General features: G+C 51.9%; 7 protein-coding genes and 1 non-coding gene across 8 annotated transcripts; 1 reads left to right on the top strand and 7 right to left on the bottom strand.

The window, feature by feature from the left end:
• Positions 1-167: 167 nt before the first annotated feature.
• Positions 168-3192, bottom strand: KU80 (ATP-dependent DNA helicase II subunit 2; the record flags this gene model as incomplete). The annotated part of the gene is made up of 11 exons (XM_036773725.1): positions 168-179; positions 231-390; positions 444-469; positions 536-1062; positions 1121-1341; positions 1405-1799; positions 1849-2449; positions 2500-2671; positions 2724-2855; positions 2907-2961; positions 3016-3192. The coding sequence occupies 11 exons, from the start codon at positions 3190-3192 to the stop codon at positions 168-170; spliced, it is 2478 nt and encodes an 825-aa protein (XP_036635198.1).
• A 280-nt stretch (positions 3193-3472) lies between these two features.
• Positions 3473-4905, bottom strand: PC9H_004137 (uncharacterized protein; the record flags this gene model as incomplete). The annotated part of the gene is made up of 5 exons (XM_036773724.1): positions 3473-3785; positions 3838-4025; positions 4078-4383; positions 4446-4529; positions 4585-4905. 5 exons carry the CDS (start codon positions 4903-4905, stop codon positions 3473-3475), a joined length of 1212 nt encoding a protein of 403 aa, XP_036635197.1.
• A 1201-nt stretch (positions 4906-6106) lies between these two features.
• PC9H_004136 (uncharacterized protein) lies at positions 6107-7321 on the bottom strand (the record flags this gene model as incomplete). The annotated part of the gene is made up of 5 exons (XM_036773723.1): positions 6107-6581; positions 6641-6844; positions 6900-6954; positions 7007-7081; positions 7132-7321. The coding sequence occupies 5 exons, from the start codon at positions 7319-7321 to the stop codon at positions 6107-6109; spliced, it is 999 nt and encodes a 332-aa protein (XP_036635196.1).
• Positions 7322-7897: 576 nt separating this feature from the next.
• On the bottom strand, positions 7898-9379 carry PC9H_004135 (uncharacterized protein; the record flags this gene model as incomplete). Its single annotated transcript, XM_036773722.1, has 11 exons — positions 7898-8095; positions 8154-8186; positions 8235-8355; positions 8412-8499; positions 8551-8631; positions 8679-8754; positions 8804-8825; positions 8890-9106; positions 9160-9178; positions 9241-9261; positions 9314-9379. 11 exons carry the CDS (start codon positions 9377-9379, stop codon positions 7898-7900), a joined length of 942 nt encoding a protein of 313 aa, XP_036635195.1.
• Positions 9380-10695: 1316 nt separating this feature from the next.
• Positions 10696-10779, bottom strand: PC9H_004134. The gene has a single exon. It is a non-coding gene; the product is annotated as a tRNA-Thr (tRNA).
• A 93-nt stretch (positions 10780-10872) lies between these two features.
• Positions 10873-11784, bottom strand: PC9H_004133 (uncharacterized protein; the record flags this gene model as incomplete). Its single annotated transcript, XM_036773721.1, has 5 exons — positions 10873-11124; positions 11176-11428; positions 11476-11523; positions 11581-11675; positions 11728-11784. 5 exons carry the CDS (start codon positions 11782-11784, stop codon positions 10873-10875), a joined length of 705 nt encoding a protein of 234 aa, XP_036635194.1.
• Positions 11785-11952: 168 nt separating this feature from the next.
• Positions 11953-13988, top strand: PC9H_004132 (uncharacterized protein; the record flags this gene model as incomplete). The annotated part of the gene is made up of 9 exons (XM_036773720.1): positions 11953-12062; positions 12160-12207; positions 12255-12362; positions 12580-12675; positions 12777-13024; positions 13113-13246; positions 13375-13488; positions 13577-13851; positions 13916-13988. 9 exons carry the CDS (start codon positions 11953-11955, stop codon positions 13986-13988), a joined length of 1206 nt encoding a protein of 401 aa, XP_036635193.1.
• Positions 13989-14448: 460 nt separating this feature from the next.
• On the bottom strand, positions 14449-20614 carry PC9H_004131 (uncharacterized protein; the record flags this gene model as incomplete). The annotated part of the gene is made up of 6 exons (XM_036773719.1): positions 14449-14925; positions 14975-15481; positions 15532-18672; positions 18726-19643; positions 19711-19830; positions 19883-20614. 6 exons carry the CDS (start codon positions 20612-20614, stop codon positions 14449-14451), a joined length of 5895 nt encoding a protein of 1964 aa, XP_036635192.1.
• Positions 20615-22120: the final 1506 nt, after the last annotated feature.

The raw sequence follows: 22120 nt of genomic DNA, 5'->3' as shown, positions 1-22120 counted from the left end.
AGCAAATATGTACAAAGTCACATGTACCCCCTTTTCAGCCCCTCGGGACTCAGAGCCACAAGCCTATTGGAAATGTGAAGCGGAGGTAATCCCAGCGATGCGCAGTATGTATCCAGTCTACATCCATTAATCTATTAGATGTACGTAGCTACTTAATCACTTGTAGATTACGAGAAAAACTGAAAAGAAAGTCAATTCGTAGCTACGAGGCGGTGAAAGAGATGACGGACCTCCTCAGCTTCAGACGCTAATATCAGTGAAAGGCCACCATGCTCCTTCGCTTCTGCTTTAGTGATGAGGCTGAGCGTCTCGTTGTGTGTTTGTACTGCCGACCAGAAGGCAGAATTTCCAGGCGAGGATGCGCAGACTGTTTTGAGGCCCTTCAGGAAACTGAACAACGAAGATGAGCCCAGACCAAGTAACATAGCAGAGCCACGACCTACCTATTCCAAGCGTCGATCTCATCTTCCTATATTTACCAAGTACCATGTTTTAACATGCTATGTTTTGGTCATCAATACGGAATGTGGCTGACCTTCAAGCACGTCTCCCTTAGAGCCTCCATGCATTCCAAAAGCTCTGCCTTCCTCCGCATAGCAAACGGCTTGACAACGATCTCCTTAATCACTTCACCCAAGTCTTCGACGGCTTTGGTAACGAGATCCCCGCTCTCCAAATTCTGCCGAAAATCCTTTAACGGGAATGCAGCACCGATAATGCGACCTGGAGCCCGACCGGGGTCAGGGGACATCGAGCGTGCAGGAGTGGGCAATGGGTGATTGGATGGCGGCTTCTTGGCAGCAGGGTGCTCGGCTTTGAATGGAGCGGCGCGGTCGAGCAGCATTTCGCCATCTGACTCGTCGTCTTCCGTTTCACTGTCTGGTGGCTTTGTCTCCTTCGCCTTACCCTTGGGCGATGATTGAGCACTTCGAGTCTGCGTGGGGGATTGCGTAGCCCCTTGGGTTTTCGTAGTTGGTTTCTTGTCGAGGAGGAGCATCTCGTCGTCGTCGTATCTGGCGTGAACGTGTCCGTCCTTCCGCTGCTTCGCGACACGCTTAGGAACTGACCATAGAGAGGTGTGTCAATATGTGCTACGCGTATTGGGATGTTATTCTCGCACCTTGTCTGACCTTAAACGTCGCCTGGCATTCTTCTATCGCGTCTTTCGCATATTTCAATACCCTCTTCGGCGGATCGAAATATTTGAGCAACTCTGGATGAGGCGGGGGAAGGGGATTGGTGGCGATGTCGGTGACTACTGCACAGTGAAACATGGCTTGTTTAACACGATGCACTGCCGGGTTATAAGACAATCGTGTGTCAAACCATGGCTGTCTGTTTCTGTAAAAGAGAAAACACAACGGATGAGTAAACACAGATGTAAAACGTTCAGATGAGCATTACCCGTCTTCGTCCTTGTCGCCAGCCTCCATCAAGTCCATCGCGTCCACAAATTTATCCATAGCCGCTTGCTGCTCTTTCGTCGGTATATACGGATGCTCCGTAATCAGCTCGCCTCTCTTATTTATCAACCTATCCAAAGAGGCGAACGTATACTTCCGGATGTCGTCGGCGAAGGGCATCTGGGCCCACAAGAAACACTCCACTTTATCGAACATAACCGGTGAAAGTACACCCATCTTCGGGTCCATACCGTCTTTGGTGACCCATCGGGCGATAGCCATGTAACCTTTCTGAATCATCGCTTGGACAATCGAGGACAAGGCTACTTGTTGTTGTGGCTGGCCTGGGTCAGCCCAGATATATTGTATTTCGCCCATGGAGAGTTCACGACGGAACTATCAAATTCTCTTAGCAAGAAACATACTCAGAGAGAGCACCACTCACGTTCTTCGCTTTGAAGAATCCACAGATATCTATCCCCTTCCTGGTGGGTAGTTTCGGGAATTGACCGTCAGGACATGGGGCGTAAGTCGAACCGTACTTGAAGCCTCGGATCAATTGCTCTTTCTCTACGACTTCCAAAGCCTTCGTCTTGTCCTCTTCGTCAACCTCCATCTTTACACCGTCCTCGTCTTCCCCAATATTTGGATCCAGGTGATACTCTGACCTCATTTTCAGTTCCGCGTAGATAGCTTGCCTGTCTTCTTCATCCATGCCGTCCTCCTCATCCATTGGCCGCATCGCGAATTTCTTCCAGCTCTTCGCACGCGCTATGGCTGTGCATTTGCTATTCTTCACGTTGATCTCGAAAGCTTCCTCGGGTCGAGTATCAGTATCACCTAAGCGGAGGACAGTGCCCATCAACGTAGATTTAGTTTGCTTGATATCGGGCTTCGTAGTTTCTCGCAGGGCAAGTGCACATGTCCCAATAATCCCTGTTCGCAAGGAAGACGCAAATTGGGTCAGGAATTCCTCATTGGCTTTCTTGATGCTGGATTTATTCTCTTCGTAGAACGGCAGCTCGTCATCGTCGAAGTCGACACCCCTGATAGGAGGTGTGAAACAGAGCAGCGGCCAGAAACACAATGTACATACACAACAGTGAGCCAGACATCCAGAGTGTCCATTTTCTGAACGATAGCCTCCCAGTCCTCCGTCTCCATAGGACTTTCGCCGTCGGTAACGAGAACCACTTTCCTGGTCCATGTCTTCTTGGATGCGAGGTACGTATTCTGAGTCTCCACGGCCACAACAAGCGCGTCAATAGCTAGAGATATTCCTCAATGGGACGTTCGGCTTCTCAGACGGGCAACGCTCACGGTCTCCAGCGACTGACGATGGCTCAAGCGCATCAAGTTTGGCAAGCGTACTGGCATTAGGCTGCCCGATCGGTATGTATTCGGAGACATGTTCATACCCTCCATTCTTCTCGTTAACAATATTGTCGGTCTCTGATAATGGTATGAAAAGCTGTCCATGACAGACCAGGCGGGTATGCATACCTTCTGACCCAAATACGATGACCCCACATTGGTCTGTCTTTCGACCATTGTATATCTTATCTCGCAGTTCAGCCCATGTATAGCTTACTTCCCAAGCGGCTTCACTCACCATTTCTTGAATCTTCAGCTTGACGAACTGGAGTCCGTATTCAAGGTTCGTGATTTCGGCCGTGTGCTGGTCTCCATTGGCGTCTGGGGGAAGTTCGACATTCCTTGTGGTCCCCATTGAAGGAGACAAATCGACCAGGAACATTGTTACAGTGTATCCCGCTCGTTCAGCGGGCATGTTGGCAATTGGCAAGAGGTTAGAATGAAAGGTGGAACGAGTCAAACGGCGGCGCGCTTTGCAATGAACACGGTCATGTGACTACGTGTCACTGGTCAGTGTCACTCCCATATGACGCAACTTGAACTGTATTACATATAAGACAAGAACTTGGATCAGAGTTCAAAGGATAAAAATGATTGTGTGTATAAATGACAGTTGTAGTAAAGATCGGTTGAAAATAGAAAACGTGTGTACGATGGTGCAGAGTACGGCCTCTGAGCGAAGTCGAAGGTCCCTATTAACACTCTACCATTTGCTGAGAAGTAAAGGCACTAAAACCGGCGCTAGAGATACTGCGAGGAGAAGCGCATAGAGGTCCATAGAAGGTCGATGGCATGTTGCGATAAACCTCCGGGTATAACGACTCGGTGCTTGGATGAAGTGGGCCGGTATTGTCACAAGTAAAGTCAGGATATGGGTCCTCGCCCTCGTCGTATGAATCGCCGGGGGTGATCTCAATAAAGGATTGAGGGTGGCGTAGGACAGGGTATGATGACACCCACGGCCTCCATGGACTGATTGTTTTTCGTTTCGCGATGGAGTCCCAATCTCTAACGGACTCAGATTTAGCAATAAGTCACACAGGAAGCCCAATTAACATACGTGAACCTAAAATATGGGTGCCATTTGATCGTGTCAATCTCTGTCATGCGTTGCGAAATGTCAGGGCAGAGGAGACGGCGGATAAAATCCTCTGTAGCTCGGTCGATGTCTTTTTCTTCGGGGAAGACAAGCTCGTCTTCCGAGATGCTCTTTCTCACTTCGTCGATCGTATTGCCTCTAAACGGGAGCTAACATAAGCAGTTTAGTTTCCTGCTGATGAACATCATCGAAATCACTCACCTGTCCTACCACCATCCTGTATAGAATCACGCCGACACTCCATAGATCAGATTCAAAAGAGTAAGCCTCTCCAGCAAGTCGCTCGGGGGACATGTATTCCACCATGTCAGAGGCAGAGAGAGGTTCCTCGTCCATCGTCAAAAAGGACCCTTCGACCGGCTCGTCTCCCTTGGAATCCTTGCTGAAGATCTTGCAGCGTGCTAGACCACCAAGGACGACTTGGCCGTCTTCACGTAGAAACACATTGAATGAAGTCAGATCGCGATGTATAACATGATGCTCGTGAAGGACTTGGAGAGCGGAAAACTAGCAAAGGGCAACATAGCTTAACAAGTGGCTCAGGAGGTCTGTATGAGATGACTGCTTACTATTCCAATAGCGTAAACACGAGGGCGACAAACGTCAAAGGCGGGTCCACAAAGCGTGTCAGCAAGGGTTCTGGGATAGTATACCTATGCCGCCGATAAAAATCAGGTCAAAGCTGAGCACAGCAGGCGACCCACTCACTAGTACGAAATAGAAGTGTTTCCTGTCATGCCAGCTGCGAACCAAACTTGTGAATTGAACATTGGTGCACACCCTCCCAAGGACCCATTGTTCGTCGAGTGCCCGAGATAATTGAGTTTCTGAGCAAGCCGCCTTGTCAACAACTTTCAAAATATAGCGATCATCAGTCTCCGTTTCGGTGACGAGGAAGACTTTGCTATTTGGCGTTTGGTGGAGACGTTTGAGAACGGTGTAATCCTCGAAATATACTGGTGGCGGGACAATGGCGTTCCAGTACCATGAATCAATTAGCGAGTCGTCCAAAGATCCTTCAGAAGACATTTCGGGTAGTCTGTGGGGAGAGAGTAGATAAAGAGTGTAAGGTAGGGTAAGGAGAAGAAATGAGGTAGGATATGAGCTATTCAGAGCGTCCATTTATGAATGGCTAGCAGCCGCGATCGCCAGCTAAATTTAGACCGTCCATCGAAAACCCTGTACGTCGCCAGAGTCTAGTACTTATTGCTTTTTGACTCGGAAGAACCACAAGCTACTCATAGAGTAGGGAGGCCAGAGAAGAGGGAATCACCAAAGGCGACATAGGTAACGCAGAACTCAGAGATCGGAGGAGCCCGCAATTTGTCGACTCAAAGTGCGATACAGCAGAGCTTGTCAAGTTAGAAGAGCTAGAGCCCGGCTGAGACAGAAGGTGCCAGAGGGCACGATACCGCCATTCGGCGGTTGAAACCATCGCAGTTTTACTGAAAGACAAGCGTCGTCTTGCTCACTGCTGTCTGTCCAGAAGACGGCGTTCCATGGTGTGTGCAGTTTGAATCGGGTTCCCCGGAACTAGTACCATTACGACCCAACCTTCTCGGAGTAGCCAGGATGCTGGGTCGATTGGGGCGCCATGGTTTGTATTGTGAAGCGCGTGCTGCAAGATTTTTCTCATTCAGACTCACTGTGGTGGAGCATCGGTCGGGAGCCGAGGAGGCGACTCAACGCCAGCACTGTAGGTGAGACGGCTGATTGTCGAGAACAGGGCTTTATATGGCGTGCAGGCATGTGGCCATTGCTGTATACAGAACGACGAAGTAATTGAGGCCACATTCAAGTTGGAGACAGTGTGCACAGGCGTGTATTGTGGGAATTGCAATCGACAAAACGAGCTGGAAAACGACAGGAGAGTGCACGAGTGTGCAACACACAACTCGCGGCGGGGCTCGTAATGCATGAACAAGACGCGATCTATAAGTTTTATCCGTGATGTGAAGGAGAATGACAGTTGGAGGCTACATACAACTTATGACAAAGTCTGAGTGAAAAGCAACGGTGACAACGTCGAGCTCGGTCATGATGACCCACCTACAGAGCATCTGGCCGAGCTCCACGAAGGGGACACAGCGTTTAGGCGAGGTGGACAGGGCGCCTCAAGTAAGATGTGCTGAAGATGGGCAAATTGAGAACAACATCAAATTCAAATAGAGATCAATAGCAATACGGGATGACATAAATAAGTAGATAAAAATAAACCAAAACTCCATCATCAACTAGAATACGCCGGGGGTGCGGGGCCAACAATCAACACGCTCTGACCCGAGAAATCTGTCGAGCTTCTGCGCGAACTCGTTTGTCTCGCAACTTGTTCGACGTCAGTATTCGCGCTCCTCTGAGCCGCTGACGACGACGGCGGGCTGACTGTAGCAGCTGAACAGGCAGTAACAGCGGGGGTAGTAGATATCGAAGCGGGGGTCGGCGACGGCATGTCTTGCCAGGGGCTTGGTTTGAACGCATCAAAAGGCCTTGGGGAGGTCACAGAAGCTCGTGCACGTCGAACTCGCTTGAAGAAGTGAAGTGCAAGGCCTCCAAGAACAAAGCCACCCAGAGCAGCGCAGATAGCAGCGATGATGACCACATGCTGCGCTACTCCGTTAGAGGTCCCCGCTGGCTGCGGCTGGCCTGGTTGGTCGGGCGGCGGCGGGGAATTTGAGGGAGGCTGAGATAACACTGAATCGTCCGTCCTATAGATGAAACACACATCATGAAACAAAGAGTCAGACCCGGTGGAAGCATGACGTACGTATATATGATGGAATCAAGAAACATCATGACTTGATCGTATGCCCCGTTTCCCCTGCCATTTTGGACGACCAGCGTGTGCTCTCCCGGGGAAAGGTCCGTCTTCGCGAAAACGTTAGCCCGATAGATGTATTGCTGTGGTGCAGGTTCCGCATAATTAAGGCCAACTAGGCCATCGATTGAGAATGTGATGTCGACATTGCCTCTGATAGCAGCGGCAACCATGAGGGCTTTATTTCAGTTACGAAGACAAGACTCACATTACGCCCGTGACAGTACTAGGCCCCACTATACAGTTCACATACACCGCAGTACCTAGAAAATATGTCTAGCGAAGCGATGGAGACGCAGCCAGAAGCGGGCGCACCGTTAAATTTCAGCGTTGCGGTCTTCGGCTGGTCACCTTGCTGTTCGCGGAAGTAAGAGGACACCGTCCACGACGCTGATCGCCGCATAAGCGGGCGACCACAAAAACGCAAACCCAGGACGCACCATTCATTGCCTGTCTGAACGGCGGACGACATTGGGGGCAATTGCTGAAACCCTCCGAGAACCACCCATCGCTGTACGTGATGTTGGCCCCGACGCGAGGATACGCCCCGAACGTGTCGTCGACCGTCACATTGAGAGGTGTGGCGGCGGCGATCGCGGCCAATCCTAAAAGTACGAGAAGGAAGGGCATAGTCACGGAATGCGCAGCGATTCGGGGGAAAGAGCGGATTCATACCAGTACTTACTCCAAGCCTTATCACATTAGGCCCGGGTCCTTGTGATCAGGCGAGTGAGAATCCATGCGCTCCCACGAAATCACACTTCGCCATTGATACATCCGAGCACGGCGGGACGAGATACAATCATTGAATCAAGCGCGGGGGGGCTATTGTCCTAGACGGGGTGGCAATTCCGTGAAACCCGCAAAGGACTGTCTGATTGCTGCGTTGCAGGCTTGGGGGAGATTTCGAAGGTAACTTCGGCGTCGACATTCTTGGAAGTGTGCCACGTGAAGAGGTTCTCACACAACGTAGTAGTGACCGACGCGGCGCCCAGAGCTGCCAGTGGCAATCAGACTCACTCAATGCTAACGAAAAGTCACGGACGAAGTCAACATATACACAACAGAGAACTGTCGGAGGCAGGCGACAACGGGCAACGGACTCTTGTATATTTCTATTCAATACTAATTGATAGGCATGGTGCATGGACCAACTATCCCCGGTCCACATGCACAGTAAGAGATATTTGAGCCATCTGGACCTACTTATGGTCCGCTATTAGATGGAACTTTCTCCCCTCCCACCTCGGACACCCGATCACTAGTCACTTCAGTCGTGAGGGCAATGTTCAGTGGTCTGCCCGGTGACACGGCCCTCGAATGGAAGTGGAGGCCTGACATCGTCTCGTGGACCGGGCGGAGGTTGAGGCCGACGCGAACAATGATCAACGTCGGAATAATTCCCTGTTCGGCATGCGTGCGTAAGCAAATAATTGAGAGTACACCGAAGGACGGCATGTACCACAAGCTGTGACACAGCGAGATAAATAACGTACTGCCGGGCGGTTAGCGTGAACACGAAGGCGTATGCTGTGGGACGTACACTACGCGGGAGTTCGCAACCATAGGCGTCCGCAGGGACAGTCCGCCTCGTCCCAAGCTCTATTCTCGACATAATCAAGAATACCAGTAACGACAACGAATAGATTGCACCGGACTCGAGCCTAGAAACGCAGAAGAGTGAGTTTCAGTCTCTTAAAGAGCGAGGCATGGCGATTACACGATTGATGTAGCCCTAGCATATTTATCCAGATGATGCGGACCAAGGATGGCAGCGGTTTGCCTCCCGCCCCACCAGAGTCGTCCGGCTAAGAAGCAGTTGAGCCTGATACTCCACTGAGTCAGTGAGGGTTGCCCACCTGTGAGCCCTGTAACAATGATGTTTGTGGCAAGAGAAATAGATATTGTCCCCACGCTGAGGCCCATGGTATACCCGTACACTGAAGATAGTTAGCGGGTTCGGTAACCAAAGATGAAGACACTTTACCGGTCGTAGTGATAACCAAAATAATAGGCAGAATGAAATACTTATTGAATCCCCACACAATATAACACCTGTATATCTGCGAACCACGGTCAGACGATGAAAATGGGACCCAAACGAACACGAACAATGACGCTGTCTGCGATGGCACTGCCCGATATACGATATACGAGTTGATTAATATGCGAGGAGACGTTCAGTTCATTGATCCCACCTATTCGTCAAATGCAAGTATACAGCCGCGATTGCCGTTGACTGAATATATCTCCCTGTTTCGAGGTCCATCCCCAAGGTGGTGATAATATCCAAGATCATATGAGCCGTCGACAAGCTGAACATAAAGACGGCGGAGAGCTGCAGCAGGAGGTTTCGCGCCTTCCCAGCCGTCCAGAAAATGTAAACGGATATCCCAAAGAGGATGACGTAGACACCTAAGATGTATTCGCGATCAGTTAGGGTGCTCAACATATGCCTACATGCTTACCATATAGGAACGTAGCAAGCTGGATTTCGTACATAAGGGCAGGTCAGCGGTGCCAGTAGGTGTATAAGTACTTTGCCGCACCCAGAGTCCTACGAGTGACGACTGAACAACGATACGGTCAGCGTAGAACCACAATGGGCATCAAACAACATACTTTTCGCAAGATAAAGAGCGGCTGTCGGTCATCAAAGGCAACGGCAAAGTCTGCGAGCTGAGCCATAACTGAGTTACTGACCGACAGCGCGACTCGATGTATTTAAGAGTTTGAAACAAATATGATGGCCCGTACAATCGACGTCGAGGTGTCAATACTGAGGGTGTAATCAGTGATGAATGCTAATTATTGTCGTGGAGTGGGTGTATTGATGGGGATGCCGAGGATGAAATTGAATCGTTGACGCTTAAATGATAGAGTGGGACGAAAAGAGTGTGCGTTTCCCATCCTTCTGTGAACGTGTACTAGAATCTCGTTATGCGGTAAGATTTTCCATGGGATCATTCTCATTCAAGGCCGTGATCCGATGTCGAGATGAGGTACCAACACGTTAGTAGAGGACGGGCGAAGGGTATACGGACGGGCAGCGAAGCATTAATGATTTCCAACAGCCCAGACACCACCTACCCAGTATTGCGGGCTGGCGGAGGCAACATATCTGAACGCCACATCCTGTTGATAGTTACCGTATACTTAGCCATCGGGGGTACCTTGATTGCTGACATGAGAAGAATGCTGGCCATTCGATTGAGCTTCGAATCGGACTCTTTGCCAATGCGGGGTGCTGCGACGTTCGACCCGAGCGAGCAGTGACTTCGCGACTTCGCATTCGACAATTTCGACCCGTCCTGCAGGTACCTACCCAAGAATGTGCCATGTGGTTCTCCAACCCCCGACGTGCCAGCCGGGTGCTCGTAAATCGTAAATTGATGTTTCAAGAAAATCATTCATAGCAGAAGAGCCACGGGGAAAGATGCGGCTCCCAGGCCTCTCCCGCTGTCAACGAGGAAGCTGATCGTAGTATATAATATACACGGAATCTGGCAAAAGCAGCGTGAGTGTTGTTTTGACTTTTCGAGCACTCGACATCATGATGCAAAACTTGCTGCCAGTGTGCTGATCATATGGCCAGTTGTTCCCGAATTTGCACGACCAACGTGTATCCATGGCTCCGCAGTATGTGCCCGGTCCTTGGTTGGATTATCCCAAGACGAATGCAATATAATGACATTTGCGGCTGGCGGTATGGTGGTAAGGATTGTCGACTTTCGCGCTGGTTGGACCTCGCCGGCAGAAGCTGTCTCCGACTTGCTAGCACTTCGTGTTTCAGGATGTAAGCGCTGAGTGGAAGATGCAGCTGTACAATGGTGTCCCAGTCATGTCGGCTCGCATGCAAGAGATATGAGATTGGTCTGCGCGGGTCATACTGTAAGCGGCTAATCAACGTCAACGTTTAACGATGGAGTCCAAACGAGTGCCATGGATCAGTACGCCTGCGCCAAGGGTCCGATGGGGCCAAAAAGACAAAAACGGTGTCATCATGCCTCCTACCCGATTCGAACGAGTGATCTTTGCATAACCTTGTGTTATACAAGTGCAACGCCTTACCGCTTGGCCAAGAAGGCTGGTAGACGACTTCGCTTACAGGTGATTGTGACGGACGATCGTGTCACAAGTTCAACGCGAACGTCGGCAGAAGCACAACGAAGCGATACGCTTCAATTACTAGGAATAATCTTCTTGAGCCATGCCCTGACATCATTCAGCTCCTCCGTACTGGCCGAATGCACTAGACGAGGATAGCTATTGAAGTTGAGACCTGTAGGGTCTTCTTTCGACGCTGCCGCAGGGATACCGACCTCCGCAATGAGGAAATCCCTAGACGCGGAGCCCCATTCGAAAGCAACCAGCGGATCCGCCTCACCATGCCCCCAGAAAATCGGCACAGACGTCGCGTGAGGAGATATCATCTACCCTGCGTCAACTTTGGAGAGGAGCCACGGTCAATGGCATGTACTCACCGATTTGATCTTATCCTTCAGCGGAAGCCGACCGCTCAGAACGACCAGGCCAGCTAGCTTCGTTGGCGAGGTCAACCCAGTGAGCAAGGTCATCGCCGCGCCTTGGCTGAAGCCGCCGAGGACGATTCTACCGGGATCGAGGCCAGCATCGACTTCCGCTTGAATGAGGCCTTGGATCAACCCAACGGTCTCCAACATCCCCTTCTCGTCTTCATCCTGGCTAAATCCAGCCCGGAAGGCTTTGATATCGAACCTGGTTGGATCAAGAAGGTCGTCTCGCGGTCCAACGATAGTACATACCAACTAGGCATGACTGCGCCCTTGTTCGCCGTGACAGGTCTTGGTGGACTAGGTCGTTTGATTTGACAAGAACGTCGCCACGGTGGAGGGCGGCATTGTACTTACGCGTGTGGCAGAATCCATTTTATGTGCTGAAGAGCCGGATCTGTGTTTGAGTTGTTGGCAAATCCCTCCCAGCCAAAGCCAGTGTCACCGAGGCCCTTGATGAGGTTCGGAGGGTGGTTCTTGGGATGGCAAAGAGGGTGCGCTTACATGGATGAATATGATCGTCGCAGTATGTTTCGCCACGGCAGGAATGGTGAAGGACATCGGTATTGCCCCTGTGATGCCCCTGTGATGCTGTTGAGTGATTGGGGCTGTGTTCCTGCTGGTTCACTCATGGCGCGAAGCTAGGTGCAGTCAATATCCGTTGGCGCTGCCCCTGTGTTCCTTCTCCAGCAACCACATCCATCGATTTGCTTCACGCCCTTTCCTGCAATGATGGGTCTTTTCAGCCAGGCCGGTTCTCATATCCGAGCCAAGGCACGCGGATACACCGAGGACGACTCGGCACCAGTTGATACAGAGCCAGACGACACCTCCATCCTGTTCGTTTCTCCTGTCTTTCTCTGCCCAATCCCTTGCTGAACGACGCCCAAACATGTGGTCCTACTCCTGCGACTCTGACGACGACGGCTACAACAGAGACGAAAATGAGGGCTCCATCATCACCTCGTTGATCTCGCAGCTACGGTGAGTGTCCGCCCAGCGCTGCGTGCTGCATTCTGACGCTGGTTCAGTGTAGGGATGGATCTTTCGCGGGTGACGTTCCCGACGTTCGTCTTGGAGCCCCGCAGCATGCTCGAGCGCATCACAGACTTCATGTCGCACCCTGATCTCATATTTGGGTGCGTCGCTCTTCGGCCTGCCCCCTGACAAGTGACCGATATGTTACCAAAATTCTCTCCCCCTCTCGTTTCCACCACTGGCCACGACGAACACGCACTGCTCACTTGCGGCACCGACCCCTACGCTCTCATCGGCGCGCGTTTCCTTACCCGGCTTCCCGGGCTTGTTTCGACGCCATTTGACGCGAATGCTTACGCACCACCTCCGGCTTCGCAGAGCGGAACACTGCAACGACCCTGAGGAGCGCTTCATCCGTGTGCTGCAGTACTACCTCGCCGGATGGCACATCAAGCCCAAGGGCGTAAAGAAACCGTGAGTCAGCTCGCGTCACGATACATACCCGTTTGCGCTGGCGGCGCAGTTACCTGGGATTCCACCGGGCGTCCGGGACCATGACTAACCTCGGTGCGCAGATATAACCCCATCCTGGGCGAGTTCTTTAGATGTAGATACGATTACGAAGACGGGACGCAGGGGTTCTACATAGCGGAGCAGGTCTCCCATCATCCGCCGATCTCGGCGTTCTTCTATACATCGCCTGCGAACGGAGTGACGATCATCGGCGAGCTCAAGCCCAAGTCGAAGTTCTTGGGGAACAGCGTATCGACGACGATGGAGGGCGAGAATAGGGTGACGCTGCTGGGTGCGAAGGATGATGGCGGTACGTCGCTCCAGTCCGCTGCACCGTGCGTCCCGGTCTGAGCTCACTCGCTATCGCCCCCCTCCCCCACGACACTCGCCCCATATAGAGTACATAATCACGATGCCAAACATGTACGCACGCGGGATTCTGTTTGGCAAAATGGTCTTGGAGCTGGGGGACACTTGCATCGCCAAGAACGAGAAGCATGGAATGTACTGCGATCTAGAGTTCAAGACCAAGGTGCGTTCTTGTATATCTTTGGGCCGCGTGCCCGAGTGCAAGGTCACTGACTGACGGTCTATGCTTGTGCCGGCTATCAACGCTCCCTCTTACCATATCATGTCAACGTGCGGTCGCGATCCAAATAGGGATTTTTCTCGGGGACATATAATGCTATATCGGGTCGCATTAGACGCAAGTCAAGCGAGGTCGGTGAGATATCTGGGCGATGGAGCCATATAATGGATTTCAAAGACGCGAAGGTACGTACGACCGCTTCGCCCCTCCCTCTACCCAACCTCATCGCGTCCGATCTACCAATCGCCACACTTTTTCTATACTTCCACACAGACGGGGCAGAAACGCGTCTTGTTCGACGCGGTCAAGGACGGGCAGCACATATGTCCGAAGTGGGTGGCGCCCGAAGAGGAGCAAGAGCCCAACGAATCGCGCCGGCTGTGGCGCGACCTCACGACGGCGATCGCGCTGAAGGACATGGAGGCGGCGACGGCGGCCAAGTCGGCTGTGGAGGACGCACAGAGGGAGGAGCGGCGGCAGAGGGAGGAGAAGGGCGTCAAGCACGTCCCGCGGTTCTTCAAGCTGCTCGACGGGAGGTGGATGCCTGAGTGAGTTGCCCTTTCCGTGTGTGGCTGATCAGTGCTTTCGTGGTGTTTACCGATCGGTCTGCAGTCTCCCCTCGGATTCGCAGGACGCTGCGAAGATACAAGAATGGATATGGCCAGCATCGGCGCCAAAGACATGAGCAGTCCTACTCGCGGGCGCGCGTCATCTATTCGCCATCCCATGTATCACCTCCGTAGCCGATATTGCTTACATCCTCCCCCACCTCTCATTTCCTTACACCGGCCCGACTAATTGTAGAATTATGGTAATTGCAGTAATCCGAAATCCGAAACCTCCCTGAGTAATGAATAATGGTGGACAGAAATATGCGTGTACAGATGGTAAGACAGCGATGGCACGCGACGTGCGAGTTTGAAGGTGCGGATGGACGGGGTATATGTGTACGAAAAGACAGCAATGTGTGTATATAAACGAACAAATTGGAAGGCGGACGAGTGGAGTAAATAAGCATGCATGTGGTAGCGTAGGATGCAACAACTAGAGATATATACCGTAAGGAACTGATGGTGCATATAGATGAGTATGTATTACGAGGCAGAAGGAGCGTGTCAAGGGCGGGCGCCTTTTGATTAATTTGATTAACTGTACCATCCGTCTTCACCCAGCGTGGGGGCTTGCGAAACGATACTGGGCGTCGGCGAAGCCATCGACGCCCGGGACAGCTGGCTGGTTTGGTTTGGTCGGCTTCTTGGAACCCCATTTCCGATAGCAGGATAGCGGCTGGGGACGGGTGAGTAGACGCTGCTGTTGTAGCCGTTATATGTCGCGGGAGCGTGCATCGAATCCCAGACACTTTTTTGGTTAGGAGGCGTATCGCTGTCGTTGCTTCGGGCTTGGGAGGCACTTCGTAGGTTGGGTGTGACAGCCCGGTTCTCCCCATACACGGTACTGGAGCGGGAATCAGGGCGAGGCGGCACGTGAGTGCCGTTCGTCAGTTTGCGCAGTGGAGTTGATGGCGGGATTGCTAATCGTTTCGCTTTGTCGAGTTCACCCTGAAGCCTAGCTACCTTAGACTCAAGAGCAGCGATGTGCTCGTTCAGCTTGTTCTCCCGATCCTGCATATTGATAAGATTTGGAGAGACATATATAGACTTGGCGACGTACCTTAGCTAGACGATCGTCAGCCTCACGCTCGTCAAGTTGAAGTTTCGCAAGTGAGTAGTCAGCCTCAAGTTGCGAATGGGTTTGCTCAGACTGGTCCAATTGGGTGCGAGTCAGTTCTAGTTGCCCTTCGTATTCTTTGGCGCGCCTTTCCCATTCAAGAGCTCGTTGCTGATTCTGTGCAAGGCTTTGGCGGAGCTGGTTGTTAGCTTTCTCCGTGTTTATCGCTTTACTCTCTTGATCCCTGAAGCGCTTGAGAAGCGAGCCGTGTTCAGATTCCAGAATCTTGCTACGTTCGCGAACTTGTCGCAACTCTTTGAGTTCTTCTTGGTCGCCTTGACTAACGAGCTTGGTGAGTACGTCGAGTTGCGCGGAAGTAGCTTTCAGCGCGTCCCAGTGGTCTTGCTGAGAGGTCAAGTAGTCGTTCTGCTGCTGGATGATAAGTAAGGAGTGCTCGACAGCATCTTTATCGCGTTTGGAGAGTGTAAGTTGAACGTCCAAGGATTCGCTCTAATGGTTCATGAGCAAACTGTATCCACCCATATTACAGCGAGCATTACCTTTGTCTTCAGTGATTGTTTCTCTGATTCTAAGTCCTTGTTATCTTTCTCCAGTTGGGCGATGTGTTGTTGGTACGCTTGCGAGGCGACGTCGGATGCCTGTAAGCGAGACAAGGCTTGCTCTAAGGCTTCTTCGAGCTCTTTATTCCTCGCTTGCACTGGAGACACTTCGGCGGTTGCAGCAGCAGCCTTCTCTTCAACTTCCGCAAGCTTCGCCTGCAGGCGCTGGTATTCGACCTCCTGCTGTTTGAGTTTCTCGCTGAGCAGGTCTTTCTCCACTCGTACTTGGCCATGCGAGCTGCGAGCCTTAGCAAGCTGTATCTGAAGCTCCGTATTCTCCTGCTTTAATTCGTCGACATCATCACCACGCTCAACTTTCTCTTCGACGCGAGTGAGATGCTTCATTAGGTCTTCGTGGCCGACACGGATGAAAGTAGAAAGAGCTTCCGTGATATCCTTGGTCTCATTAAGTGATGCCAGCGACAAGCGATCTCTCGCCTCGCTCATACCCATGTCAGTTTGGACGGCATCGAGGGATGACTTGATGATCTTCATGGCTTCATTAACGTGGTTATTGTCCGTGTCAATGAGCTCGGCGCGAGCCTTTTCTACTCCATTGAATACCTCAACCGTCGCCCTCAGTTGATTAGCCAGAGAAGTCAATCGTTCGGTAATCGTCTTGCTCCAGGCGGTCAGCTCGGTCTGCCCATTGGTCATTGAGTTTTGTTCATCGTCGAGCTTAGCCAATTTCGTGGCTAAGTCGTTCAATGGTTCGAGTAAACCTGAGACGCTTTCCGTCACCTTTGCACCAAATGCGTCGATGCTCAGAGCCTTGTCCCGAACGGCGAGGCGAGAGTCCAGTCGTTCAACCACCAGATCCGCTACTTGTTCTTTAATTTCGAAAGCGTCGATAGGGGCAATGGCACGGCGGATCTCGGTTGTTAATTGGAGTGTGATAGCGTCGGTGTCGATGGCTTGGCTACCAGGGAGAAGGGGGACAATCCGGTCCACAATCAGTCCTGCAGTTTCACGTTTGTCGGAAGCAAGATCGATGAGTTGCGAGATGTGCGGCTTCACAGCTTGACTGAGTTGGTGAGTGAGGAGCTCGTAGTCCACTGGGTCTGTGCGCAGGGACGATAGCAATGGAATGAGTCCCGTCATGATCTTGTCGACAAGGGAATCATGCTCCCTCGCGGGTGCTCCACGTTCGACTGTCTCAAGCCTTGCAGAAAGCTCTGAGATAGCTTCGACGACAGCGTTTACTGTACGCATGCTGAACGACTCGATAAGAGGGAATATCTCTTGCGATGCCATTCCAGAAGACGTGTTGCTCGCAATAGAGCGAAGCTCCCTCTGAATCAACGAGAGCGACTCGTTCTGGGCCTGTTGAATGGTATTTCTGATCAAATCGAAGTCTAATTCTCCCCTGGCGTCCAAGCGGCTGTCATCCATTCCACGAATAGCAGTTTCCTTCAGTTGAGCTCGGAGTAAAGCAATTGCCTCCGAAATTTGCTCGCCAGCCGATGAATCGAGTGGGCGGCCGCGATCATCCGTCAATTTGTTTGCCAGTTCATTGGTCAGGCTGGCAAACTTGTCGTCGAGCAACATCTCAAGCCGGTGTTCCAATTCGTGGATTTCGAGACGTCCAGATCCATCCATAGCAGGTATTGATATTCCGCCAGATGTCATTGACCCTGCGCTGTTCAAAGGGAGCGGCAAAGATGACCGACGACGTTTATGCTGAGCGATGTTTGAACCGAAGACATCATCTTCAAGGTCTTCTGCATCCACTGACGATCGATCATCCACACCGCCAGGGCCATTGACAAGAAGACTTCGGGAGATTTTCCGTGAAATAGTAGGCATCTGCATGTCATCGAGGGAAGGTCTGCGCGCCAAATCAATTTCCCGGGAGCCAAGGCGTGATCGAACTGTGCGTCGGGTGCGCTCTTCGGTGTTGAGAGCCTTGAAGAGACCAGCAGGGACCGTGTTGCTGGAAACAGGATGCTTGAAGTCCAACGGTATGGGCGCGCGTTTCGGCTTCGATGCAGAGGGGAGCACATAATCCTCAACTTCCGGCGCACCGTTGGCTGCCCTTGCCGTGCTATCGTCATGGAGAGATTCGTCGACATTGCTCTCGCTCTCAATGGTCGCCAATGGTTCTTCCTGAGGCTGCGCTTGTTGGGGAATGAATGGTATACCACCAAATGTAAAGGGTTCAGCACTCGGGTTGAGCATCGTTGATTGCTTCTCGTCTTTCGGGGTAGACGCGCGGCGCATACTGCTAGTACCCTCCGAAGGGGGGAACTTGAACGATTGCATGCTATCTCCTTCCTCAATGGGTGATGCCGCTTCGTCGACGCGTTGTCGCTTCTCTCTACCTTGCCTACTGGCCCCAGAGATGGTGTTGGCAGGGATTTCAGGTAAAGGTCTCGGTTGTTCAGGAGCTGGGAGTGGTATCTTGACCAGGCCAGGAGGCAGTCGAAAGCTGAACGAACCAGGCTTGAACTCGGGAGCAGCCACGTTCAGTGGCTTTCCAAACGAGGGAATCCGCGTATGACCAAATACAGTAGACGTAGACTGCTGGGGTGGCACAGATGAACTGTCGACAGACTGCGGTGTCCAGGAACCAGACCCTCGGGGTGCGCCGAAGACGAAGGGCTTCGCAAAAGGATTGAGCGAATCGCGGCGAGAGGAGTACGAGGGTTGGGATTGATGGGATTGTGCAGGGGGGTATGTTGATTGTTCCGACCCTCCACGAGAATGAGCATACGCTGGGTCATGAGTGGAGAGCTGAGCCACTGATGTAGCACGAGAATGAGGAAGGGGAGGAAGAGGACGCGGTGAACGAGATCCAGAACCGGAAGGTTGAGGCTGATATTGGTAATATTCCGTCCCATCGACGCGAAGGAATTCAGTTGCCTGCTCACGGATACGCTCCTCTTCGCTGGGATTAGAGATGATGTCGTCCGAATCTCTGCGGAATGCGAGGGCAATGGTATTCTCGGGTGGCCGGGGGAAGTTCGGCAAGCGTCTCGGTGTTTGAATCTCGTGGTGTAGGGAGCGCTTGCGTGTACGACGCTCAAGCCGTCGCTGACGCGCGCGCTCTTCATCAGAAGGATTGGACCATTCACCGATACTCTGTAAGGCAATCAGCCTGGGTATCATGACGGCAAAGGGGAATACACACGCACCTCATCATCATCCGAACTCTCGTTGTCCATCTGCAGATCCTCCGATCCCGTCCATTCTTCAATGGCAGCATCTTCGTCCATGTCTAAATCTTGATCAAGTGGTCGCCTGGCGCTCTCAATCTGTGCGCGCTCCAGCTCCTCGTCTTCAGCCAACCCACCAACAGAGACCAGAGTGAGTGCACCAGATAACCTAGACACGTGTCTGGAGTGAAGCCGGCTTTGTGCCACTGTTGATACTCCATCCCTTTGTCTGAATATCCCCATTTCATCCGTATTGTCCTCAGTTGGCATATTGTCGTCGCCGTTATGGCTGATGTCAGCGTCGTTGGTCACGAAGCTCATGTCCTCGAGTGACTCTGTATCATCGTCCTTATAATGATCATCCTGATCCGCCTCAAGGTTATGCTCAGCCTCGTGGACTTCTTCAACTACACGATCAGGTTCCTCCTCTGGTTCTTCCTCCTCTTCGGGAATATCCAAACCGAAGCCACGGATGAAATCTGGCCTACTAGGCGGCTGAACGGCTGATAACGGGGGCACCAACGACGCTGGTGTGATCGGTACACGGCCTTGCGGTGCATGGAGGTCGAATGAGTCGCCTGAAATATCTAAACCCGGTATCCCCGGCGAAGGCTGAGAGTAAGGTGTGTGATCAGATCCAAGCAACGCAGTTGGTCCAAAGGGATTTGAGTTGTCGGCGAACATCGGCCATTGTTGCGAAGGTGGCTGGGCAAGCGAAAGGCTGTGACCATGTCTATTAGAGACAAACCGAGGGGCAGCTTGATGGGGAGAGGGCGAAAGGCCGAACGGGGGTGGCTGCGGAGAAGACGAGAGGGAATTAGTAGCGGAGGTCGATTGCTGCTGGTGAAGCTTATTTAGCTTGAACATTAGTAGAGCAGGATCTGCGGGAGATGATATCTGCATGTGTTCGAGCCGACCACGGGTTAAGCGTACGGACGAAACCAGAAAACTTAAGAAGACTGACCGAGGCAGCTCGTGCGTGGGGCGCGAATATATGAGGAACGTTGCTACCAGAACCCCTTTCAACACCCAATCTCTCTAATTTCTCCTCTATCGCCTTCTGTTTGAGTTCATCCCAAGCACGCTAATGGACGGACGGTGAGAGCAAGAAATAAGAGGACGTATTTACAACGTACCTTGCCAGGAAGGAAGACTTCTATTGTATCTGGAAGATGATCCCTTTGAAAATCTGGGGGATATATTTCTGCGCTGACCATCTCAACAGGGAGGACGTCGTCAGGTATGTCTACTTCAGACATGGGTATAGGATAACGTGCCCATGTTGGGCGTTCTTGTACTTCGCCGTTCTCTCCCGTAACAGTCTCTTTGGGAAGATTCAAGACTACCTTCTTCGCCTTTGGCTGGGGAGTGGCCGCGGCGGCAGCAGCTACGGGCACAGGCAACGGACTATGATTCCGCCCAGGCCCTCCCAGCGTTGCCTTGGGAGGTCCACCGACGCTCATCTGCTTGCGATGTTTGCCTTGGAAAGGCTGTCCTGGGTGACCGGGAAAGAGCTGACCGGGACCCATGGCCATTGAATGACGAGGGAAATGGCCTCCAAGAGGTGTCATCGCGAATCCACCTGGTGGGTGAATACCAGCTGCAGCAAGCTGGGCGACACTTGCTTGTCCTTGTCTATGTGTAGGACGTCCAGGTGCGTTCGGAGGTTGTGGATTGAAGAATGCTTGCATAGGTGTTTGCATACTATTATTCATGGGAAACGGTGGGTGAAACCCGGCCTGAATGGACGTGGGGAGAGCCGGTGAATACATGGCGTTTGGCTGCATCCTATCAAACGCAAAAGGCTGTTGGAGGTTCAAGGGCGCAGGTATATTCAGCCGGGGCAAGTGATCGTGTGGTCGAGCCATGCTGGCAAAAATGTCGACGGTGGGCTGCGAATGAGGTGTCGGAAGATTTTGATTTGGGCAGTGGGACGTGATGGTAACGGTCCAGAAAGCTCGACCGTGAGTTTGGTGGCCAGGAGAGCTTCAAGAAGCGAAAACGGGCCAGAAAGCCTTGCAGGGCCTCCAACGACGGCGAAAGCCTGGTGAGCTTGGAGGGAAGTGTTCGAGTCGAAAACCAGAAACAGATTTTGGCCAAGGGACCGCTTACGCCCACGTGCCCTTCTTCATTGTCGGCGCTTAGGTAATACTTATAGGAGATTCATTAAATTCATCAACAAGAGCCGTCGTCCAGAGCTGGTACAAGTCGGCAACCACTCAATTGCTGATAGACAGCGATAGTAACCTCTCTGATTCTCGAGTGAATAGTTCGAACAACCCCACACTCTTCGTGATGAACTCTCAACTCCAACGACCATCGAAGAGTGTCACTGCTTCATGCCAGATCCAGGGAATATCAATGGAACTGATCGGTACACATGCCTTCTTATTGTTTAAGTTTATTCCTGCAATTCCCCCCAGTGGTGTGCTTTCACTACACGATCATAGAGTCTTGCTCTTGCTTTCTTAGAGCTCAGTGTCTGACATACTCTTCATCCTGGACAGAGTCGTCGTGCGTCATCTTCAACGTGGTCCTACAAAACGGGGTCGATGATGGGAATAATACTCCCAAGGTATCAGCACAGACGTTAGATTCCATCATCCACATGTACGCTCAAGAAGCGCCTCTTGCCTGCTAAAAGCTGGTGTAAGAATCCTGTGCTTGTCATATGAGGATATATACGTACTTGTTCTGGGGCCAGAGAGACATTGGACGCCGCGCTGAAAGCATTAGGGGTGTCGCCCGTCCTAAATCGCGACTTTCAGCTTCAACTTTTCACGCGCATTTCAGAAGCGGCTGTGACGAGCGGTCTCGCGGGAATGGGGATTATTTCGCTCCCGTTCTGGTTTTGCATCCGTCGAGAGGCAAACGCGCCCTTACCACCTTCGCTCACTCAGTATTACGACACCCAGAACAAGCACTATCGCCCAGTATTCGAAGCGATCAAGCAACTTGTACTCTAGTGAATCTACTATAAGAAATAAATCACGATCTTCGACGCGGCGATTCGACTCGGACCGATTATGCTCTAGTACGTTCTTCCCAGTCGCCAGCGCTATGGGCGCAGTGCCCATGTGTGGTGTGTAACTCGCGCAAGTCCACAGTGATAGGGGCGCACGGAGCCTGAATCGAACTGAGAAGGAAGTGGCGGAGGATGAACCCAAACAGGACGAAGGACGAAGTAGTGAATTGATCATGACGACGTAGTAGTTAACCACATCCATGATTTCCCTTGTGCCCAGAGAACTAGCAGGCAGACTCTATATTTTCTGGAGGTGGCTGCAGCGGAGTGTTGATGTCCTGGGGACTCGCCACCGCGAGAGGGTCATTGACTTTTGCGAAAACGGCATATCCGCTGTATTCAACGAGTA

The sequence above is a fragment of the Pleurotus ostreatus genome, assembly GCF_014466165.1.
Source record: "Pleurotus ostreatus strain PC9 chromosome Unknown scaffold_2, whole genome shotgun sequence".
NCBI classification, from domain to species: Eukaryota; Fungi; Basidiomycota; class Agaricomycetes; order Agaricales; family Pleurotaceae; genus Pleurotus; species Pleurotus ostreatus.
This window is presented reverse-complemented; position numbering and strand designations above follow the sequence as displayed.